General features: G+C 43.6%; 1 protein-coding gene across 2 annotated transcripts in view; it reads right to left on the minus strand.

Moving 5' to 3' along the window:
* Positions 1–6,210: 6,210 nt before the first annotated feature.
* The window catches only part of LOC138663854 (oocyte zinc finger protein XlCOF22-like), a 59,879-nt gene continuing 48,263 nt past the window's right edge, over positions 6,211–17,826 (minus strand). Inside the window, exon 7 of one of the 2 annotated variants that reach the window (XM_069750207.1) lies at positions 6,211–7,411. In XM_069750207.1, the coding sequence (XP_069606308.1) occupies positions 7,026–7,411 (386 nt within the window). In that variant the 3' untranslated portion in view covers positions 6,211–7,025. Of the gene's footprint in view, positions 8,030–17,826 lie in introns of both variants that reach the window. The other variant, XM_069750206.1, reaches the window with a different exon arrangement.

The following is a 17,826-nucleotide window of genomic DNA, read 5'->3' on the forward strand; positions in this document are numbered from 1 at the left end:
GTACTTCACATAGGGATAGTGAAGAAGCCACAAGTTCAGCAATATTGGGTTGTTGATGTTTTATATAACACTCCAGTTTTCGCCATGGCTATGACCCCAAATTGCTTTCAGGCCATTCAGAAATTATTGAATTTAATCAATAATGCACAGTGTTTACCCCGAGAAGACCCCAACTTTGGCTGACTTTTCAAAATTTGACTGGTCATTGATCACTTCAGCAACAAATTTGGTAAGGTGAAAACACAAAAGAGCACAGTGAGGTCAAAAATACTCTGTTGTAAAAAAAAAAATCACAGTAATAAGCAAGTGCTTGTCAAAAGATGGAAAAAACACGGTATTTAGTTGATACGTTTTTTTGCAAAAAATGTATACTAAGCTGCTCCACCAATCGTCAAGGTATACCCTTATAGAGCAGTCCTATCTAATGTATATAATCCCTATCTGATGTATTTAAAACCTGATCATCTGTATAGTACCTGTATAAACTGGGTTCAGAAAAGGAATATCCATGTGGGCATGAGGATGGAACAGCTTAAATGTAAATGACCCACAGAGGAGTGATGGACTCCCCAGTCTTATAGAAACAAGAGAACAATTATAGAACCAAAAACACATGGGCTACTTGCACATTGAACAAGTCTGTAGGAACCTGTTCACAGTACCAAAAAACTTGAAAACACAAAAGAGCACAGTGAGGTCAAAAATACTCTGTTGTAAAAAAAAAATCACAGTAATAAGCAAGTGCTTGTCAAAAGATGGAAAAAAAAACAGGGTATTTAGTTGATACGTTTTTTTGCAAAAAAATGTATACTAAGCTGCTCCACCAATCGTCAAGGTATACCCTTATAGAGGGGGCCGGATGGAGACAAGGGGGCAGATTGGAGACACGGGGGCAGAATTGATTCAAGGGGCAGATTGGAGACAAGGGGGAAGAATGGAGACAGGTGGCAGAATGTAGACACGGGGCAGGATTGGAGACACGGGGCAAGAATGGAGACACAGGATGGAGACAGATGGGGCAGGATGGAGACAGATGGGGTAGGATCATGGGGCAGGGTGGAGACAGATGGTGTAGGATCATGGAGTAGGATGGATACGATGGAGACAGATGAGGAAGGATCATGGGACAGATGGGGCAGGATCATAGGGCAGGATGGGGAGATCACATGGAGGCAGGATAGGAAAATGGAGACATGAGGGGAAGAATGGAGACAGGTGGCAGAATGGAGACACGGGGCAGAATGGAGACATGGGGAAGAATGGAGACAGGTGGCAAAATGGAGACAGGTGGCAGGATTGGAGACACTGGGCAGGATTGGAGACAAGGGAGCAGAATGGAGACAAGGGAGCAGAATGGAGTCAAGGGGCAGAATGGAGACGGTGCAGAATGGAGACACGAGGGGAAGAATGGAGACAGGTGGCAGAATGGAGACACGGGGGCAGGTTGGTGTCCTCCATAGTACATGCCTGCACAAGGCAATCTTGCCTTGCGCAGGCGTGTACTATGGAGGACAGAGAATGAACTTCAATCCAATATTGCAGCCAGCATGCAGCCAGCGGGTAAGGAAAGGGTGAATCAAACACCCGAAAACCCCGCCCCTATGGCTGAAGATTGTTCCCTCCAAATTCAGGTGACAGAGTCCCTTTAAACCATTGGCAATTCCCAGCAGACTGTGAGGCTATGGCCGCTTACTAAAGACTATAGGACAAATGGACGTAGAGCAGAGTCCACACCTCTACGTGACAGAGACTTTTTCCAGCACGGAGCACCAGTTTTGTTGTGTTTTATTAAGATATTTTCTGGCTGTGTTTTATTAGAGATTTGCTTGCTTTTCAGTTCATCCTCAGGAATCAATGTTTACATTCCCTGACACTAAGCAGAGGAAGAGGAGCAGGCTAGATGTTATGTATAGCTAAGGCTATAGGGACTTACTACTATAGTAAGGCTATAGAAACTTACTGCTATAGTAAAGGTACCTTCACACATAACGATTTCGTTAACGATATCGTTGCAAAGTCACGCTTTTTGTGACGTAGCAACGATCCCGCTAACGATCTCGTTATGTGTGACAGCGACCAACGATCAGGCCCCTGCTGGGAGATCGTTGGTCGTTGGGGAATGGTCAGGACCTTTTTTTGGTCGCTGATCACCCGCTGTCATCGCTGGATCGGCGTGTGATGCCGATCCAGCGATGTGTTCACTTGTAACCAGGGTAAATATCGGGTTACTAAGCGCAGGGCCGCGCTTAGTAACCCGATATTTACCCTGGTTACCATTGTAAAAGTTAAAAAAAAAAACAGTACATACTCACATTCCGATGTCTGTCACGTCCCCCGCCGTCAGCTTTCCTGCACTGACTGTCAGCGCCGGCCGTAAAGCAGAGCATAGCGGTGACGTCACCGCTGTGCCCTGCTTTACGGCCGGCGCTGACACAATCAGTGCGGGAAGCTGACGGCGGGGGACGTGACAGACATCGGAATGTGAGTATGTACTGTTTTTTTTTTTACTTTTACAATGGTAACCAGGGTAAATATCGGGTTACTAAGCGCGGCCCTGCACTTAGTAACCCGATGTTTACCCTGGTTACCCGGGTGCTGCAGGGGGACTTCGGCATCGGTGAAGACAGTTTCAACGATGCCGAAGTCTTTCCCCTGATCGTTGGTCGCTGGAGAGAGCTGTCTGTGTGACAGCTCCCCAGCGACCACACAACGACTTACCAACGATCACGGCCAGGTCGTATCGCTGGTCGTGATCATTGGTAAGTCGTTTAGTGTAACGGTACCTTAAGGCTATAGCAGACTGCTAAGGGTAAATGTAAAGCAATCAGCCTATCAATCTATTGTTCTACCAGCCTAGACCTATTGTGTGGATGGACATAGTAGACCCAGGGGAGCCGTCACCACAGGGGGTCTCACATGCAGGTGGTGGGATATGCTTTGTTCCGTGAACTAAAGAATAATGTTTAAAGAAGAGAGATAAAGAGACACATGGGCTTAAATCAGGCAGTTTTTTTAGGAACTTCATGGAAGAGGATCCAAGCTGGGATGGATGGATGAACTATGGAGTTTTGGAGATCTCAGATTGGGAACTTGCGGAATGAGGACATTGTATGTTGGCCATCTACATGGATTTGTTGTACACCCATGGATTTATGGAATAAAAATAGTTGCATCATTAACCTACCTAGGTGATTATTACAACCCACAACCTCACAGCTTCACAAGTGGTGGCAGCTGGTGGGCACCTATCTCTGGACAGCATACTAGGGAAAGTTACTGAGTTGTGACTTGGCAGAAGAGATGAGAAACTCCATCTACAAGAGGCTCAAGAAGGAGGAGCAGAGAGCGCTTTGCTCAGAGAGAGCTAGAGTGGTTGCCGGAGGACAACCCTAATACTGTACAATGCTTGGACTGAAACTGTGAACAACATGAGGAGGGACCACAGCTTAGGGCCGACATCCAGATTGACTGACTGAGCTGATGCAGATGCTCTAGGAGAGTGGGCCATGGAGATAGAGCGGGCTTCAGTGTTAAGCAAATATCTGGGTGTGCGTGTAACAGTACCCCCACCCGCCCCAGCACAGAGGACAGTGGATTATAGGAGAGATGGGCCCCCATCTTTTAGGTACTGGCATATACCACCATTCAATGAGGACACCTTAGATATTGATGAACATTTCCAGGTTATTTGAGAACCTCTGCCTACTACATGAGGTGTCAGTCAGTGAATGGCCTAGATTTTTGAGCATTTGCCTGACTGGAAAAGCAAGAGAAGCTTTTACTAACTTGTCTTCGGGGGACCAGAGATGTTACTCTACCATTCACAGCACATTACTAGAGAGGCATGCCATCATGCCGGAAATCTACCGGAGGAAGTTTCGGGAGACTGACAAGCCCGATGCACACAAACATCGGAAGTTTGCTAACTCTCTATATAGGGCATGCACCCGGGGAAAGAAGGACTGGGGGCTGAGGAAGCAGAACATGTCTTGGATATATTTATGCTGGAAAATGTATGCCCAAGCTCCCAGGAGACTTAAAAGAACAGGTGGTGTTATGATCCGGTGACCTTGGAGCCGCATGGAACTTTCTCTGGAGTTGGTGGAAACTATAATGGCCGTGGGGTGTGCCTAACAAATCCTAGACACCTCGACACAGCCGAAGGACTAAATACCCCTATAGATGGAAATAGGAATTCTACCTTGCCTCAGAGCAGAACCCCAAAGGATAGGCAGCCCCCCACAAATATTGACTGTGAGTAGTAGAGGAAAAGACACACGCAGGCAGGAAACAGGATTTAGCAAAAGAGGTCACTCTAGCTAAAATAGGAATGGGTAGGACAGAATACTAAGCAGTAAGTATTAAAACCCTTCCAAAAATATCCACAGCAGAAAATACAAAAAACTCCACCATCTAACTAAAGATGTGGAGCGTATATCTGCAACTCCAGAGAATCCAGCAAGACTGAGAAAACACTGACACAATCTAAGCTGGACAAGAGAAAACAAATGAATAGCACAGAATTATTAAGCACACAGCATGTGTGCCACAGAAACAAAAACCAGACACTTATCTTTGCTGAAATGGCAGCAAGGCAGAAGGAACCAGACAAAGATCCAAAACCTCCCAGAACCATGGACAACTGGCAAGGACTAATGAATCCTGCACACCTAAATACCCCAGTCAGAGCTGCAATCAGCAGATACACCTGACCAGGACTGCAACTCAGGGACAACTGCATTACCACCTACAACCACTGGAGGGAACCCAAAAGCAGAATTCACAACAGGGTGGTGGATAGAAAACCACTCAGCCTGGATGAGGCTGCAAGATTGGCTGATGATTGGTCTGCTAATCGACCTGGGCTACATGAAAGTATAGCCCCAGCAAGTCGCAAACTGGAGTTTGCATGGAGGCCAGCGAGACCCATGGATTGGCAAGAGGAGGAACGGAGGGGATTTCGGACTGTACAAAGAGGGGGAGGTTTCCCAAGCCCCCCAGTGCAGCCCACATCGGGGCAAGGAGGGTTAATCTGCCATAACTGTGGACGTATGGGATACTTTGCCAGGGAATGCCAGGAACTTTCTATCCCACATCATCCATGACCCCAGCCAGTGAACACTGTGCTACAATGGGGCTGGAATGCTGAAGGAGAGAGGATCCCACTACCCCGACCAGAAGAGGAAGAGGCATATGTGGTACAAGGACAAGTGTCTCAGACTAGACTGGACACCTCAGTGACCATGAACCAGCATCTGCAGCCCATCTGGGTAGAGGGCGTGAAGGCTGCAGGGCTCCATGACTCCGGAGCCTCTGTTACATTGATCAAAGAACATCTAGTACCAGACCAATGTATTGTTCCCAGCAGCCGGATGTTAGTCAAAGTAGCTGGAGGAGAATCTCTGAACAATCGGAGGGCCCGACTACATTTAGACTGGGGTCACAGTCATGGAATGGTGGATGTAGGAGTAATGTGGCACTCACCAGCAGATGTGTTGCTGGGAAACAACCTAGGAGCAGGGTTGGTGTGCCACTGGGCCAATGTCGTAACCTAAAGCCAAGAACTGGTTCACACTGCATCAGCCGAGTGGGAACAGAGCAATCTCAACATGCTGACTACTCCCCTGCCAGTGGTGAGTAATGCACAAAATGTAATGACTGTTACATTGAAGGAATGTGACCTGGGGGGACGTAAATGACATCAGGGAGGGGGTCCAGGGACTTCGGGACACTGGATCTACCAGTATTCCCCTGGACAAATCTTTATAACCTATAGAGCTGATATCCATAGCACTATTTTTAATCATGACAATATCTGCTATACACAGTGATGGTGAAGCTGCTCTTTTGTGTTTCCCCTCCCTTCTGGGAGATTACATCACATATTAAGGGGCATGGCATGCGCCTGGCTTCTAGTATCTGCCAGGCCCTTGATAACATCTCCTTCCATTTAGTCCAATATCAGGAGGTGTTGGCGGTCTCTGACCAACTACACCTATTCATCTGTGTTCTGCCCTCTCTCTCCTTCCTCTTTGGGAGGAATTAAACCTCCCTCATAGATGTTTTATCAATATATTCAGGTCTGACACACCTTTGGTGCACAAAACAGGGATCTTATGGAGTAAAGTTAACTGTATAATCATACTCGGCAGGTTTGTTTGGAGACAACAAGGTTTTTTATTAGGAAATATAGAAGAACAGACACCGGACACACATGGTAAAACTGTAGTAGGACGTTTATTGTGTCTTGCACAAAAATTGATAACATTTAGATGGATGAACTCTCCTACAAAATGTGATTAACAAAATCATTATTACAGGACTGTATGAGAAAGGGATTTATTCTAAAAGAAACGCCAAAGTCAAAAATAAGATAATCTGGGAACCATGGTTGTATACTCAGGGCCTGGTCTACAGCGTGTTAGGGGTCTTTGTCCTTGGAGCTTCTCTATTTGGTATAATGAGACTCTAATCTTGTTCAACAGCGTTTGAGATTAGAAACTGCCTAAATATGAGGACTTTGTCTGATCTCTATGTCCTTGTACGGAGAACAATGGTGATAGATCTGTTCTTCTGTATAAAATATGTGATGTTGCAGTAGACCTGATATTTTACAGATCTTACCCAACATTTCTTCAAATCTCAATTTGGAATGCTGGGGTATTTTTTGGGAAGTTTAAGGGGAGGTGCAGCAATGATCTTGTCCAAGCAGTGGATGTATAAATATGTAACTGATAAATATTCAATGCAGATGGAATATTGCATTTAATTTGCTATTTAGATAACAGATGTGTATTAATAATTGCAGATGCTTTAATTCAAATGTAAGTTCTAACTTGTTTTCTCATTCACTTGTCATTACTTTGACTCTTTATGTGTTTTTTTGTAGTTTGTCAAAAATATATGGTAAACAGAGCTGTAGAAGCGTTTTATATATGTGAAACAGCCTTCGTCTGACCAGCCACACACGTCCTGTGTGAGTTTTCCTTTGTGGTCAATGAAATATGATTTTTGAGTAAAATATTTCACATCTTCTGGGTATGAGAATGGCTTCTCCCTTTGTGAGATATTTGATGTTTAGTAAGACTCCATTTATTGGTAAAATATTTCTCACATTCTGAACATGAATATGGCTTCTCTCCTGTGTGACTTCTATGATGTGAAACAAGATATGATTTATCTGAAAAACATTTCTCACACTCTGAACATGCAAATGGTTTCTCCCCTGTGTGAATTCTCTGATGTGTAACAAAAATTGATTTATCTGCAAAACATTTCCCACATTCTGGACATGAAAATGGCTTCTCACCTGTATGAGTTCTCTGATGTTTAGCAAGACGTGATTTATATGCAAAATATTTCCCACATTCTGAACATGAATATGGCTTATTCCCTGTGTGACATTTCTGATGTGAAATAAGATATGATTTATCTGCAAAACATTTCTCACATTCTGAACATGCAAATGGTTTCTCCCCCGTGTGACTTCTCTGATGTCTAACAAATTCTGATTTCTTTGCAAAACATTTCTCACATTCTGAACATGAAAATGGCTTCTCTCCTGTGTGAGTTCTCTGATGTGTAACAAAATGTGAATTATATGCAAAACATTTACCACATTCTGAACATGAATATGACTTCTCGTCTGTGTGAGCTCTTTTTTGTCTAACTTGCTCTAATTTCTTATTAAAATATTTTCCACACTCTGAAGGAGAAAATCTTTTCTCCTCTATGTGAATTTTTTGGTGTGTAACAAAAGACGTTTCTAAACTTGAATATTCATTGTTTGCGGTCACAGCACTTTGATATTTAACACCTCTTTTGTGACTTTTATTTTTATTTATAGTCTGTGATGAGTCAGAAGACAGGACCTGTTGAAAACGATCAAATGATAGATCTTTGCTGTGAAGGGATGATGGTATATCTGAAATAGTTGCACAGATGTCAGTTACATCTTGATTGATATCAAGGTCATTTGATTGAAAAATTGAAAATGCAGATTGTCCCTTTGATATCCTGTTAAAGTCATCTGCCAAGAATAAAGATTATTTTAAAATACATTATGATGAATTATATATTTATAACATTTCTAAAATACCCCAAAAAAGGGAAAGTTATGTAGAAAAATTCAATTACTTACAAAGACAAAATCAGTTAAAAATCTAAAGGTACCTTCACATTCAGCGACGCTGCAGCGATACCAACAACGATGTCGATCGCTGCAGCGTCGCTGTTTGGTCGCTGGAGAGCTGTCACACAGACAGCTCTCCAGCGACCAACGATGCCGGTAACCAGGGTAAACATCGGGTTACTAAGCGCAGGGCCGCGCTTAGTAACCCGATGTTTACCCTGGTTACCATCGTAAAAGTAAAAAAAACAAACACTACATACTTACCTTCCGCTGTCTGTCCCCGGCGCTGTGCTTTCCTGCACTGGCTGTGAGCACAGCGGCCGGAAAGCAGAGCGGTGACGTCACCGCTGTGCTTTCCGGCTGGCCGGCGCTCACAGCCAGTGCAGAGAAGCACAGCGGGGGACAGACAGCGGAATGTAAGTATGTAGTGTTTTTTTTTTTTTTTAACTTTTACGCTGGTAACCAGGGTAAACATCGGTTACTTAGCGCGGCCCTGCGCTTAGTAACCCGATGTTTACCCTGGTTACCAGTGAAGACATCGCTGAATCGGCATCACACACGCCGATTCAGCGATGTCTGCAGGGAGTCCAGTGACGAAATAAAGTTCTGGACTTTCTGCAGCGACCAACGACATCACAGCAGGATCCTGATCGCTGCTGCGTGTCAAACTGAACGATATTGCTATCCAGGACGCTGCAACATTACGGATCGCTAGCGATATCGTTCAGTGTGACGGTACCTTAAGAGTAGATGTTGAAAAGTAACATGGCTTCCATAACCCCATCCAGCAAAACTTGTGTTCCCAAAGCCAAATGCCCTCATCGCTCCTGACTCCTGAGCCTTACAGTGTGCCTAAAAACCGTTAGCGTCCACATGTTTAGCATTGCAGTAATGGGAAGAACACACTTAAACATTTACAGTGTGCGTGTCTCCAGATGCACAAGCTGCGCACCGCTTATTGGGTTCTAAAATGGCACATCTGCAATTTTTGTTATCCAACATTCACTGTGTGCTAGTTTCCAGAGAATACCTGTGGATTAAAAATAGTCACTACTACTGAAGATGAATTCACTGAGGGGAAATTGAAATTGAGTAATTGTTTTGTGGTTTTCTATTGTGTTCTGCTGTTCTGGCAACTTAGATGATCTGCAAATGGTCCTGCAACTATTCCAACACAATCTACATTCTCAAAGCCAAATGGAGCCCCTTTTCTTCTGAGCCCTGCCATGTGTCCAAATAGTATAAAATATTCCTATTTAGGTGAAGCTTAAAAATATATTGTGAAGGCCATTTTTTTCTATTTCACATTGTAAAAATTAAATAATTGGGACTACATCAACATTTATTGTGATACACCTAAAGCAGTGGTCCCCAACTCCAGACCTCGAGGGCCGCCAACAGAGCAGGTTTTCAGGATTTCCTTAGTATTGAACCCCTGTGCAATACTAAGGAAATCCTGAAAACCTGCACTGTTGGCGGCCCTCGAGGCCTGGAGTTGGGGACCACTGACCTAAAGGGTTCAATTTCCTGAAAGTGGTTTTTGAAACTATGAGGAGTGCTATTTTCTAAAATATAGGCCCTGAAAGTAACTCCAAAAGTAATTTGTTCCCCCCAAAAAACATATGATAATTGGTTGCTTAAGAATTTTAACCCCTTAGTGACAGAGCCAATTTGGTACTTAATGACCGAGCAAATTTTTACAATTCTGACCACTGTCACTTTATGAGGTTATAACTCTGGAACGCTTTAACGGATCCCGCTGATTCTGAGATTGTTTTTTCATGACATATTGTACTTCATGTTAGTGGTAAAATTTCTTCGATATTACTTGCAATTATTTATGAAAAAAACGGAAGTATGGCGAAAATTTTTAAAATTTTTGCAATTTTCAAAATTTGTATTTTTATGCCCTTAAATCAGAGAGATATGTCATGAAAAATAGTTAATAAATAACATTTCCCACCTGTCTACTTTACATCAGCACAATTTTGGAAACAATTTTTTTTTTGTTAGGGAGTTATAAGGGTTAAAAGTTGACCAGCAATTTCTCATTTTTACAACACCATTTTTTTTTTTAGGGACCACATCACATTTGAAGTCATTTTGAGGGGTCTATATGAAAGAATATAACCAAGTGTGACACCATTCTAAAAACTGCACCCCTCAAGGTGCTCAAAACCACATTCAAAAAGTTTATTAACCATTTACGTAGTTCACAGGAACTGAAACAATGTGGAAGGAAAAAATGAACATTTAACTTTTTTTTGCAAACATTTTACTTCAGAACCATTTTTTTAAATTTTCACAAGTGTAACAACAGAAATTTAACCATAAATTTTGTTGTGCAATTTCTCCTGAATACACTGATACCCCATATATTGGGGTAAACCACTGTTTGGAAACCTCCCACAAGTGACACCATTTTGGAAACTAGACCCCTTAAGGAACTTATCTAGATGTGTGGTGAGTACTTTAAACCCCCAGGTGCTTCACAGAAGTTTATAACATAGAGCCTGTTGTGAATTCTGCTTTTGGGCTCCCTCCGGTGGTTGTAAATGGTAATGCAGTTATCCCTGGGCTGCAGTCTTGGACAGGTGTATCTGATGATTGCAATTCTGACTGGGGCATTTAGGTTTACAGGACTCTTTAGTCCTGGCCAGTTGTCAATGTTTCTTGGGAAGTGTTGGATCTCTCCTGGCCTCTCCTGCTTAGCTGCCAGTTCAGCAAAGATAAGTGTCTGTTTCTTTTTCTGTGGCACACATGCAGTGTGCTTATATTTCAGTGCTATTCATTTGTTTTTCTATTGTCCAGCTTAGACTGTGTCAGTGTTTTCTCAGTCTGGTTGGATTCTCTGGAGTTGCAGATATACGTTCCACACCTTTAGTTAGGTGGTGGAGTTTTTTGGATTTTCTGCAGTGGATATTTTTGGAAGGATTTTAATACTGACCGCTTAGTATCCTGTCCTGTCCTTTCCTATTTAGCTAGAAGTAGCCTCTTTTGCTATTCCTGTTTTCTGCCTGCGTGTGTCTTTTCCTCTACTACTCACAGTCATTATTTGTGGGGGGCTGCCTATCCTTTGGGGATCTGCTCTGAGGCAAGATAGTATTCCTATTTCCATCTTTAGGGGTATTTAGTTCTCCGGCTGTGTCGAGGTGTCTAGGTTTTGTTAGGCACACCCCACGGCTACTTCTAGTTGCGGTGATAAGATCAGGGTTTGCGGTCAGTATAGTTACCACCTACTCCAGTGAAAGTTTTCATGCTGCTCCAAGGTCACCTGATCAGAACAGTACAACTGGCCAAAAATCAGTTAAATGCATCTCAGAAGAAGGGAAGAAAGGTCTTGAGCCATTTTTTTTCTTCAGTCTACTTTGTCTACTCCTCCCTCTTTATCTCTGGGTGGCTGAAGAGCCCTGTGCTAGCATGAATGTTCAGGAATTAGCTTCTCGTGTAGACCAGCTTGCTGCTAGAGTACAGGCTATTTCTGATTACATTGTTCAGACTCCTGTTTTAGAACCGAAGATTCCTACTCCTGTTTGTTTTTTGGTGACAGGTCCAAATTTTTGAGTTTTAAAAACAACTGTAAACTGTTTTTTGCTTTGAGACCTCGATCCTCCGGTGATTCCATTCAGCAGGTTAAAATCGTCATCTCCCTGCTGCGTGGCGACCCGCAGGATTGGGCATTTTCCCTGGAAACTGGGAATCCGGCTTTGCTTAATGTAGACTCCTTCTTTCAGGCGTTAGGATTATTATATGATGAACCTAATTCTGTGGAACAAGCTGAAAAGACCTTGTTGGCCCTGTCTCAGGGTCAAGAGGCGGCTGAATTGTATTGTCAGAAATTCAGAAAATGGTTTGTGTTGACTAAATGGAATGATGATGCTTTGGCGGCAATTTTCATAAAGGGTCTTTCTGAATCCTTTAAAGATGTTATGGTAGGGTTTCCCACGCCATCCGGTCTGAGTGATTCTATGTCTCTGGCCATTCAGATTGACCGGCGCTTGCGGGAGCGCAGAACTGTGCGCGCTGTGGCGTTATCCTCAGAGCAAATTCCCGAGCCCATGCAGTGTGATAGGATTCTGTTTAGAACGGAACGACAAGGTTTCAGACGTCAAAATAGGTTGTGTTATTATTGTGGCGACGCTTCTCATGTCATTGCTGTCTGCCCTAAGCGGACAAAGAGGATCGCCAGTTCATTTACCATCAGTACTGTACAACCTAAATTTCTGTTATCTGTGTCCTTGATCTGCTCATTGTCATCATTTTCTGTCATGGCGTTTGTGGATTCAGGCGCTGCCTTGAACTTAATGGACTTTGAGTTTGCTAGGTGTTGTGGTTTTCCCTTGCAGCCTTTGCAGAACCCTATTCCGTTAAGGGGCATTGATACTACACCCTTGGCTAAAAATAAACCCCAGTTTTGGACACAGGTGACCATGCGCATGGCGCCAGCCCATCAGGAAGATTGTCGATTTCTGGTGTTGCATAATTTGCATGATGCTATCGTGCTGGGTTTTCCGTGGTTGCAGGTACATAATCCTGTTTTGGATTGGAAGTCCATGTCTGTGACTAGTTGGGGTTGTCAGGGGGTTCATAATGAGGTTCCTTTGATGTCAATCGCCTCTTCTTCCTCTTCTGAAATTCCAGAGTTTTTGTCTGATTTTCAGGATGTATTCGATGAGCCCAAGTCCAGTTTCCTTCCACCGCACAGGGACTGCGATTGTGCTATTGACTTGATTCCAGGCTGTAAGTTTCCTAAGGGTCGATTTTTCAACCTGTCTGTACCTGAACATACCGCCATGTGGAACTATATTAAGGAGTCTTTGGAGAAAGGGCATATTCGACCATCTTCTTCACTGTTGGGAGCTGGGTTCTTTTTTGTTGCCAAAAAAGATGGTTCCTTAAGACCCTGTATTGATTATCGCCTCTTGAATAAGATCACGGTCAAGTTTCAATATCCTTTACCTTTGCTTTCCGATTTGTTTGCTAGGATTAAGGGAGCTAGTTGGTTTACTAAGATTGACCTTCGGGGGGCATATAATCTTGTTCGTATTAAGCAGGGTGATGAATGGAAAACTGCGTTTAACACGCCGAAGACCATTTTGAATACCTTGTGATGCCATTCGGACTCTCTAATGCTCCATCTGTTTTTCAGTCCTTCATGCATGATATCTTCCGGAATTATCTTGATAAATTCTTGATTGTATATTTGGACGATATTTTGATTTTTTCCGATGATTGGGAGTCTCATGTGCAACAGGTCAGGATGGTATTTCAGATCCTTCGTGACAATGCCTTGTTTGTGAAAGGGTCTAAGTGTCTTTTTGGGGTGCAGAAGGTTTCTTTTTTGGGCTTTATTTTTTCTCCCTCATCTATAGAGATGGATCCGGTTAAGGTTCAGGCCATTCATCATTGGATTCAGCCTACATCCGTGAAGAGTCTTCAGAAATTTTTGGGTTTTGCAAATTTTTATCGCCGTTTCATTGCTAATTTTTCCAGCGTGGTTAAACCCTTGACCGATTTGACGAAGAAAGGCGCTGATGTGGTGAATTGGTCCTCTGCGGCTGTCTCTGCCTTTCAGGAACTTAAACGTCGATTTACTTCTGCTCCGGTGTTGCGCCAACCGGATGTTTCTTTTCCATTTCAGGTTGAGGTTGACGCTTCTGAGATTGGGGCAGGGGCCGTTTTGTCTCAGAGGGATCCTGTTGGTTCCTTAATGAAACCGTGTGCCTTCTTTTTCCGTAAGTTTTCGCCTGCTGAACGCAATTAAGATGTCGGCAATCGGGAGTTGTTGGCTATGAAGTGGGCGTTTGAGGAGTGGCGACATTGGCTTGAGGGAGCTAAGCACCGTATTGTGGTCTTGACCGATCATAAGAATTTGATTTACCTCGAGTCTGCCAAACGGCTGAATCCTAGACAGGCTCGATGGTCCTTGTTTTTTTCCCGTTTTGATTTTGTGGTCTCGTACCTTCCGGGTTCTAAGAATATTAAGGCTGATGCCCTCTCTAGGAGTTTTTTGCCTGATTATCCTGAGGTCTTGGAACCGGTCGGTATTCTGAAAGAAGGGCTGGTCCTTTCCGCCATTTCCCCTGATTTACGACAGGTTCTTCAGGAATTTCAGGCTGACAAACCTGAAAGCTGTCCTGTGGGGAAACTGTTTGTTCCTGACAGATGGACTAGTAGAATGATTTCTGAGGTTCACAGTTCCGTGTTGGCTGGTCATCCTGGCATTTTGGTTCCAGAGACTTGGTTGGTAGGTCCTTTTGGTGGCCTTCTTTGTCGCGTGATGTGCGTTCTTTTGTGCAGTCCTGTGGGATTTGTGCGCGGGCCAAGCCTTGTTGCTCCCATGCTAGTGGGTTGCTTTTGCCATTGCCGGTCCCTGAGAGGCCCTGGACGCATATTTCTATGGATTTTATTTCCGATCTAACTGTTTCCCAGAGGATGTCGGTTATCTGGGTTGTTTGTGACCGATTCTCTAAGATGGTTCATTTGGTGCCTTTGCCTAAATTACCTTCCTCTTCGGATTTGGTTCCGTTGTTTTTTCAGCATGTGGTCCGTTTGCATGGTATTCCGGAGAATATTGTGTCCGACAGAGGTTCCCAGTTTGTTACAAGGTTTTGGCGGGCCTGTTGTGCTAAGCTGGGCATTGGTTTGTCTTTTTCTTCTGCATTTCATCCTCAGACAAATGGCCAGACCGAGCGAACTAATCAGACTTTGGAGACTTATTTGAGATGCTTTGTGTCTGCTGATCAGGATGATTGGGTGGCTTTTTTGCCATTGACCAAGTTTGCCCTTAATAATCGGGCTAGTTCGGCTACTTTGGTTTCGCCTTTCTTTTGTAATTTTGGTTTTCATCCTCGTTTTTCTTCTGGGCAGGTTGAGCCTTCTGACTGTCCTGGTGTGGATTCTATGGTTGACAGGTTGCAGCAGATTTGGGCTCATGTGGTGGACAATTTGGTATTGTCTCAGGAGGAGGCTCAACGTTTTGCTAACCGTCGTCGGTGTGTTGGTTCCCGGCTTCGGGTTGGGGATCTGGTCTGGTTGTCTTCCCGTCATGTTCCTATGAAGGTTTCTTCTCCTAAGTTTAAGCCTCGGTTTATTGGTCCTTATAAGATTTCTGAGATTATTAATCCGGTGTCTTTTCGATTGGTGCTTCCGGCCTCTTTTGCTATCCATAATATCTTTCATAGATCTTTATTGCGGAAATATGTGGAGCCCGTTGTTCCCTCTGTTGATCCTCCGGCCCCTGTGTTGGTTGATGGGGAGTTGGAATATGTTGTTGAGAAGATTTTGGATTCCCGTTTTTCGAGGCGGAAGCTTCAGTACCTTGTCAAATGGAAGGGTTATGGCTTGGGTTTTTGCCTCTGATGTCCATGCCGCTGATTTGGTTCGTACCTTTCATCTGGCTCATCCTGATCGGCCTGGGGGCTCTGGTGAGGGTTCGGTGACCCCTCCTCAAGGGGGGGTACTGTTGTGAATTCTGCTTTTGGGCTCCCTCCGGTGGTTATAAATGGTAATGCAGTTATCCCTGGGCTGCAGTCTTGGACAGGTGTATCTGATGATTGCAATTCTGACTGGGGTATTTAGGTTTGCAGGACACTTTAGTCCTGGTCAGTTGTCAATGTTTCTTGGGAAGTGTTGGATCTCTCCTGGCCTCTCCTGCTTAGCTGCCAGTTCAGCAAAGATAAGTGTCTGTTTCTTTTTCTGTGGCACACATGCAGTGTGCTTATATTTCAGTGCTATTCATTTGTTTTTCTATTGTCCAGCTTAGACTGTGTCAGTGTTTTCTCAGTCTGGTTGGATTCTCTGGAGTTGCAGATATACGCTCCACACCTTTAGTTAGGTGGTGGAGTTTTTTGGATTTTCTGCAGTGGATATTTTTGGAAGGATTTTAATACTGACCGCTTAGTATCCTGTCCTGTCCTTTCCTATTTAGCTAGAAGTGGCCTCTTTTGCTATTCCTGTTTTCTGCCTGCGTGTGTCTTTTCCTCTACTACTCACAGTCATTATTTGTGGGGGGCTGCCTATCCTTTGGGGATCTGCTCTGAGGCAAGATAGTATTCCTATTTCCATCTTTAGGGGTATTTAGTTCTCCGGCTGTGTCGAGGTGTCTAGGTTTTGTTAGTCACACCCCACGGCTACTTCTAGTTGCGGTGATCAGATCAGGGTTTGCGGTCAGTATAGTTACCACCTACTCCAGTGAAAGTTTTCATGCTGCTCCAAGGTCACCTGATCATAACAAGAGCCGTGAAAATAAAAAAATCAAATTTTTTCTACAAAAATGATCTTTTTTCCCCAAAATTTTTATTTTCACAAGGGTAACAGGAGAAATTCGACCACCAAAGTTGTTGTGCAATTTCTCCTGAGTACGTCGATACCCCATATGTGGGGGTAAACCACTGTTTGGGCGCACTGCAGAGCTTGAAAGAGAAGGAGTGCCGTTTTACTTTTTCAATGTAGAATTGGCTGGAATTGAGATCGGACGCTATGTCACGTTTGGAGAGCCCCTGATGTCCCTAAACAGTAGAAACCCCCACAAGTGACCCCTTTTTGGAAACTAGACCCCCCATGGAACTTATCTAGATGTGTGGTGAGAAATTTGAATGTTTAACAACTAGAAAAAACCCCCATAAAAAGATATATACTTTATTAAATGACCAAAAATAGAAAAAGTAAGTATAAAAACCTACAAAAAACCCCAATCCAATATATACAGTCCTCAAAAGAAAAGGACTATAATGCCCTATAGATAACCTAAATATACACTGGTAGAATACAAATAGCCTAATAGATGTGTAACGCAGCAATTTGTGATATAAAGAAGCAACTGTAAGGGTGAATAGATGTAGGTGAAAATGTCCCTACAGGCTATACAGAATATCTACGCGCTGATCCTACCTAGGTGCGGAGGTTGGCACTTTAAGAAAAATCGAGAATGGCGCCCCCGCTCGTACTATGACTATCCCTGGTCTCCTATCTACTCCCTATAAGAGATAGGTATAGAAAGTCGAGAAATTTGAATGCCCAAGTTCTTCACAGAAGTTTATAATGCAGAGTCATGAAAATAAAAAAATAAAAAATTCCACAAAACATATTTTAGCCCCTAAGTTTTTATTTTCACAAGGGTAACAAGAGAAATTGGACCCCAAAAGTTGTTGTCCAATTTGTCCTGAGTATGCTGGTACCCCATATGTGGGGGTAAACCACTGGTTGGGCGCACGGCAGAGCTCGGAAGGGAAGGAGCACCGTTTTGGAATGCAGACTTTGATAGAATGGTCTGCGGGTGTTATGTTGCATTTGCAGAGCCCCTGATGTACCTAAACAGTAGAAACCCCCCACAAGTGACTGCATTTTGGAAACTAGACCCCCCACGGAATTTATCTAGATGTGTGGTGAGAACTTTGAATGCCCAATTGCTTCACAGAAGTTTATAATGCAGAGTCGTAAAAATAAAAAATATTTTTTTTTTCCACAAAAAAAGATTTTTTAGCCCCCAAGTTTTTATTTTCATAAGGGTAACAGGAGAAATTGGACCCCAAAAGTTGTTGTCCAATTTATCCTGAGTACGCTGATGCCCCATATGTGGGGGTAAACCACTGTTTGGGCGCCCTGCAGAGCTCAGAAGGGAGGGAGCACCATTTGGCTTTTTGAGCGCAATATTGGCTGTCGTGTTTGGAGACCCCCTGATGTACCTAAACAGC

This window comes from Ranitomeya imitator, chromosome 2 (assembly GCF_032444005.1).
Source record: "Ranitomeya imitator isolate aRanImi1 chromosome 2, aRanImi1.pri, whole genome shotgun sequence".
Lineage (NCBI taxonomy): Eukaryota > Metazoa > Chordata > Amphibia > Anura > Dendrobatidae > Ranitomeya > Ranitomeya imitator.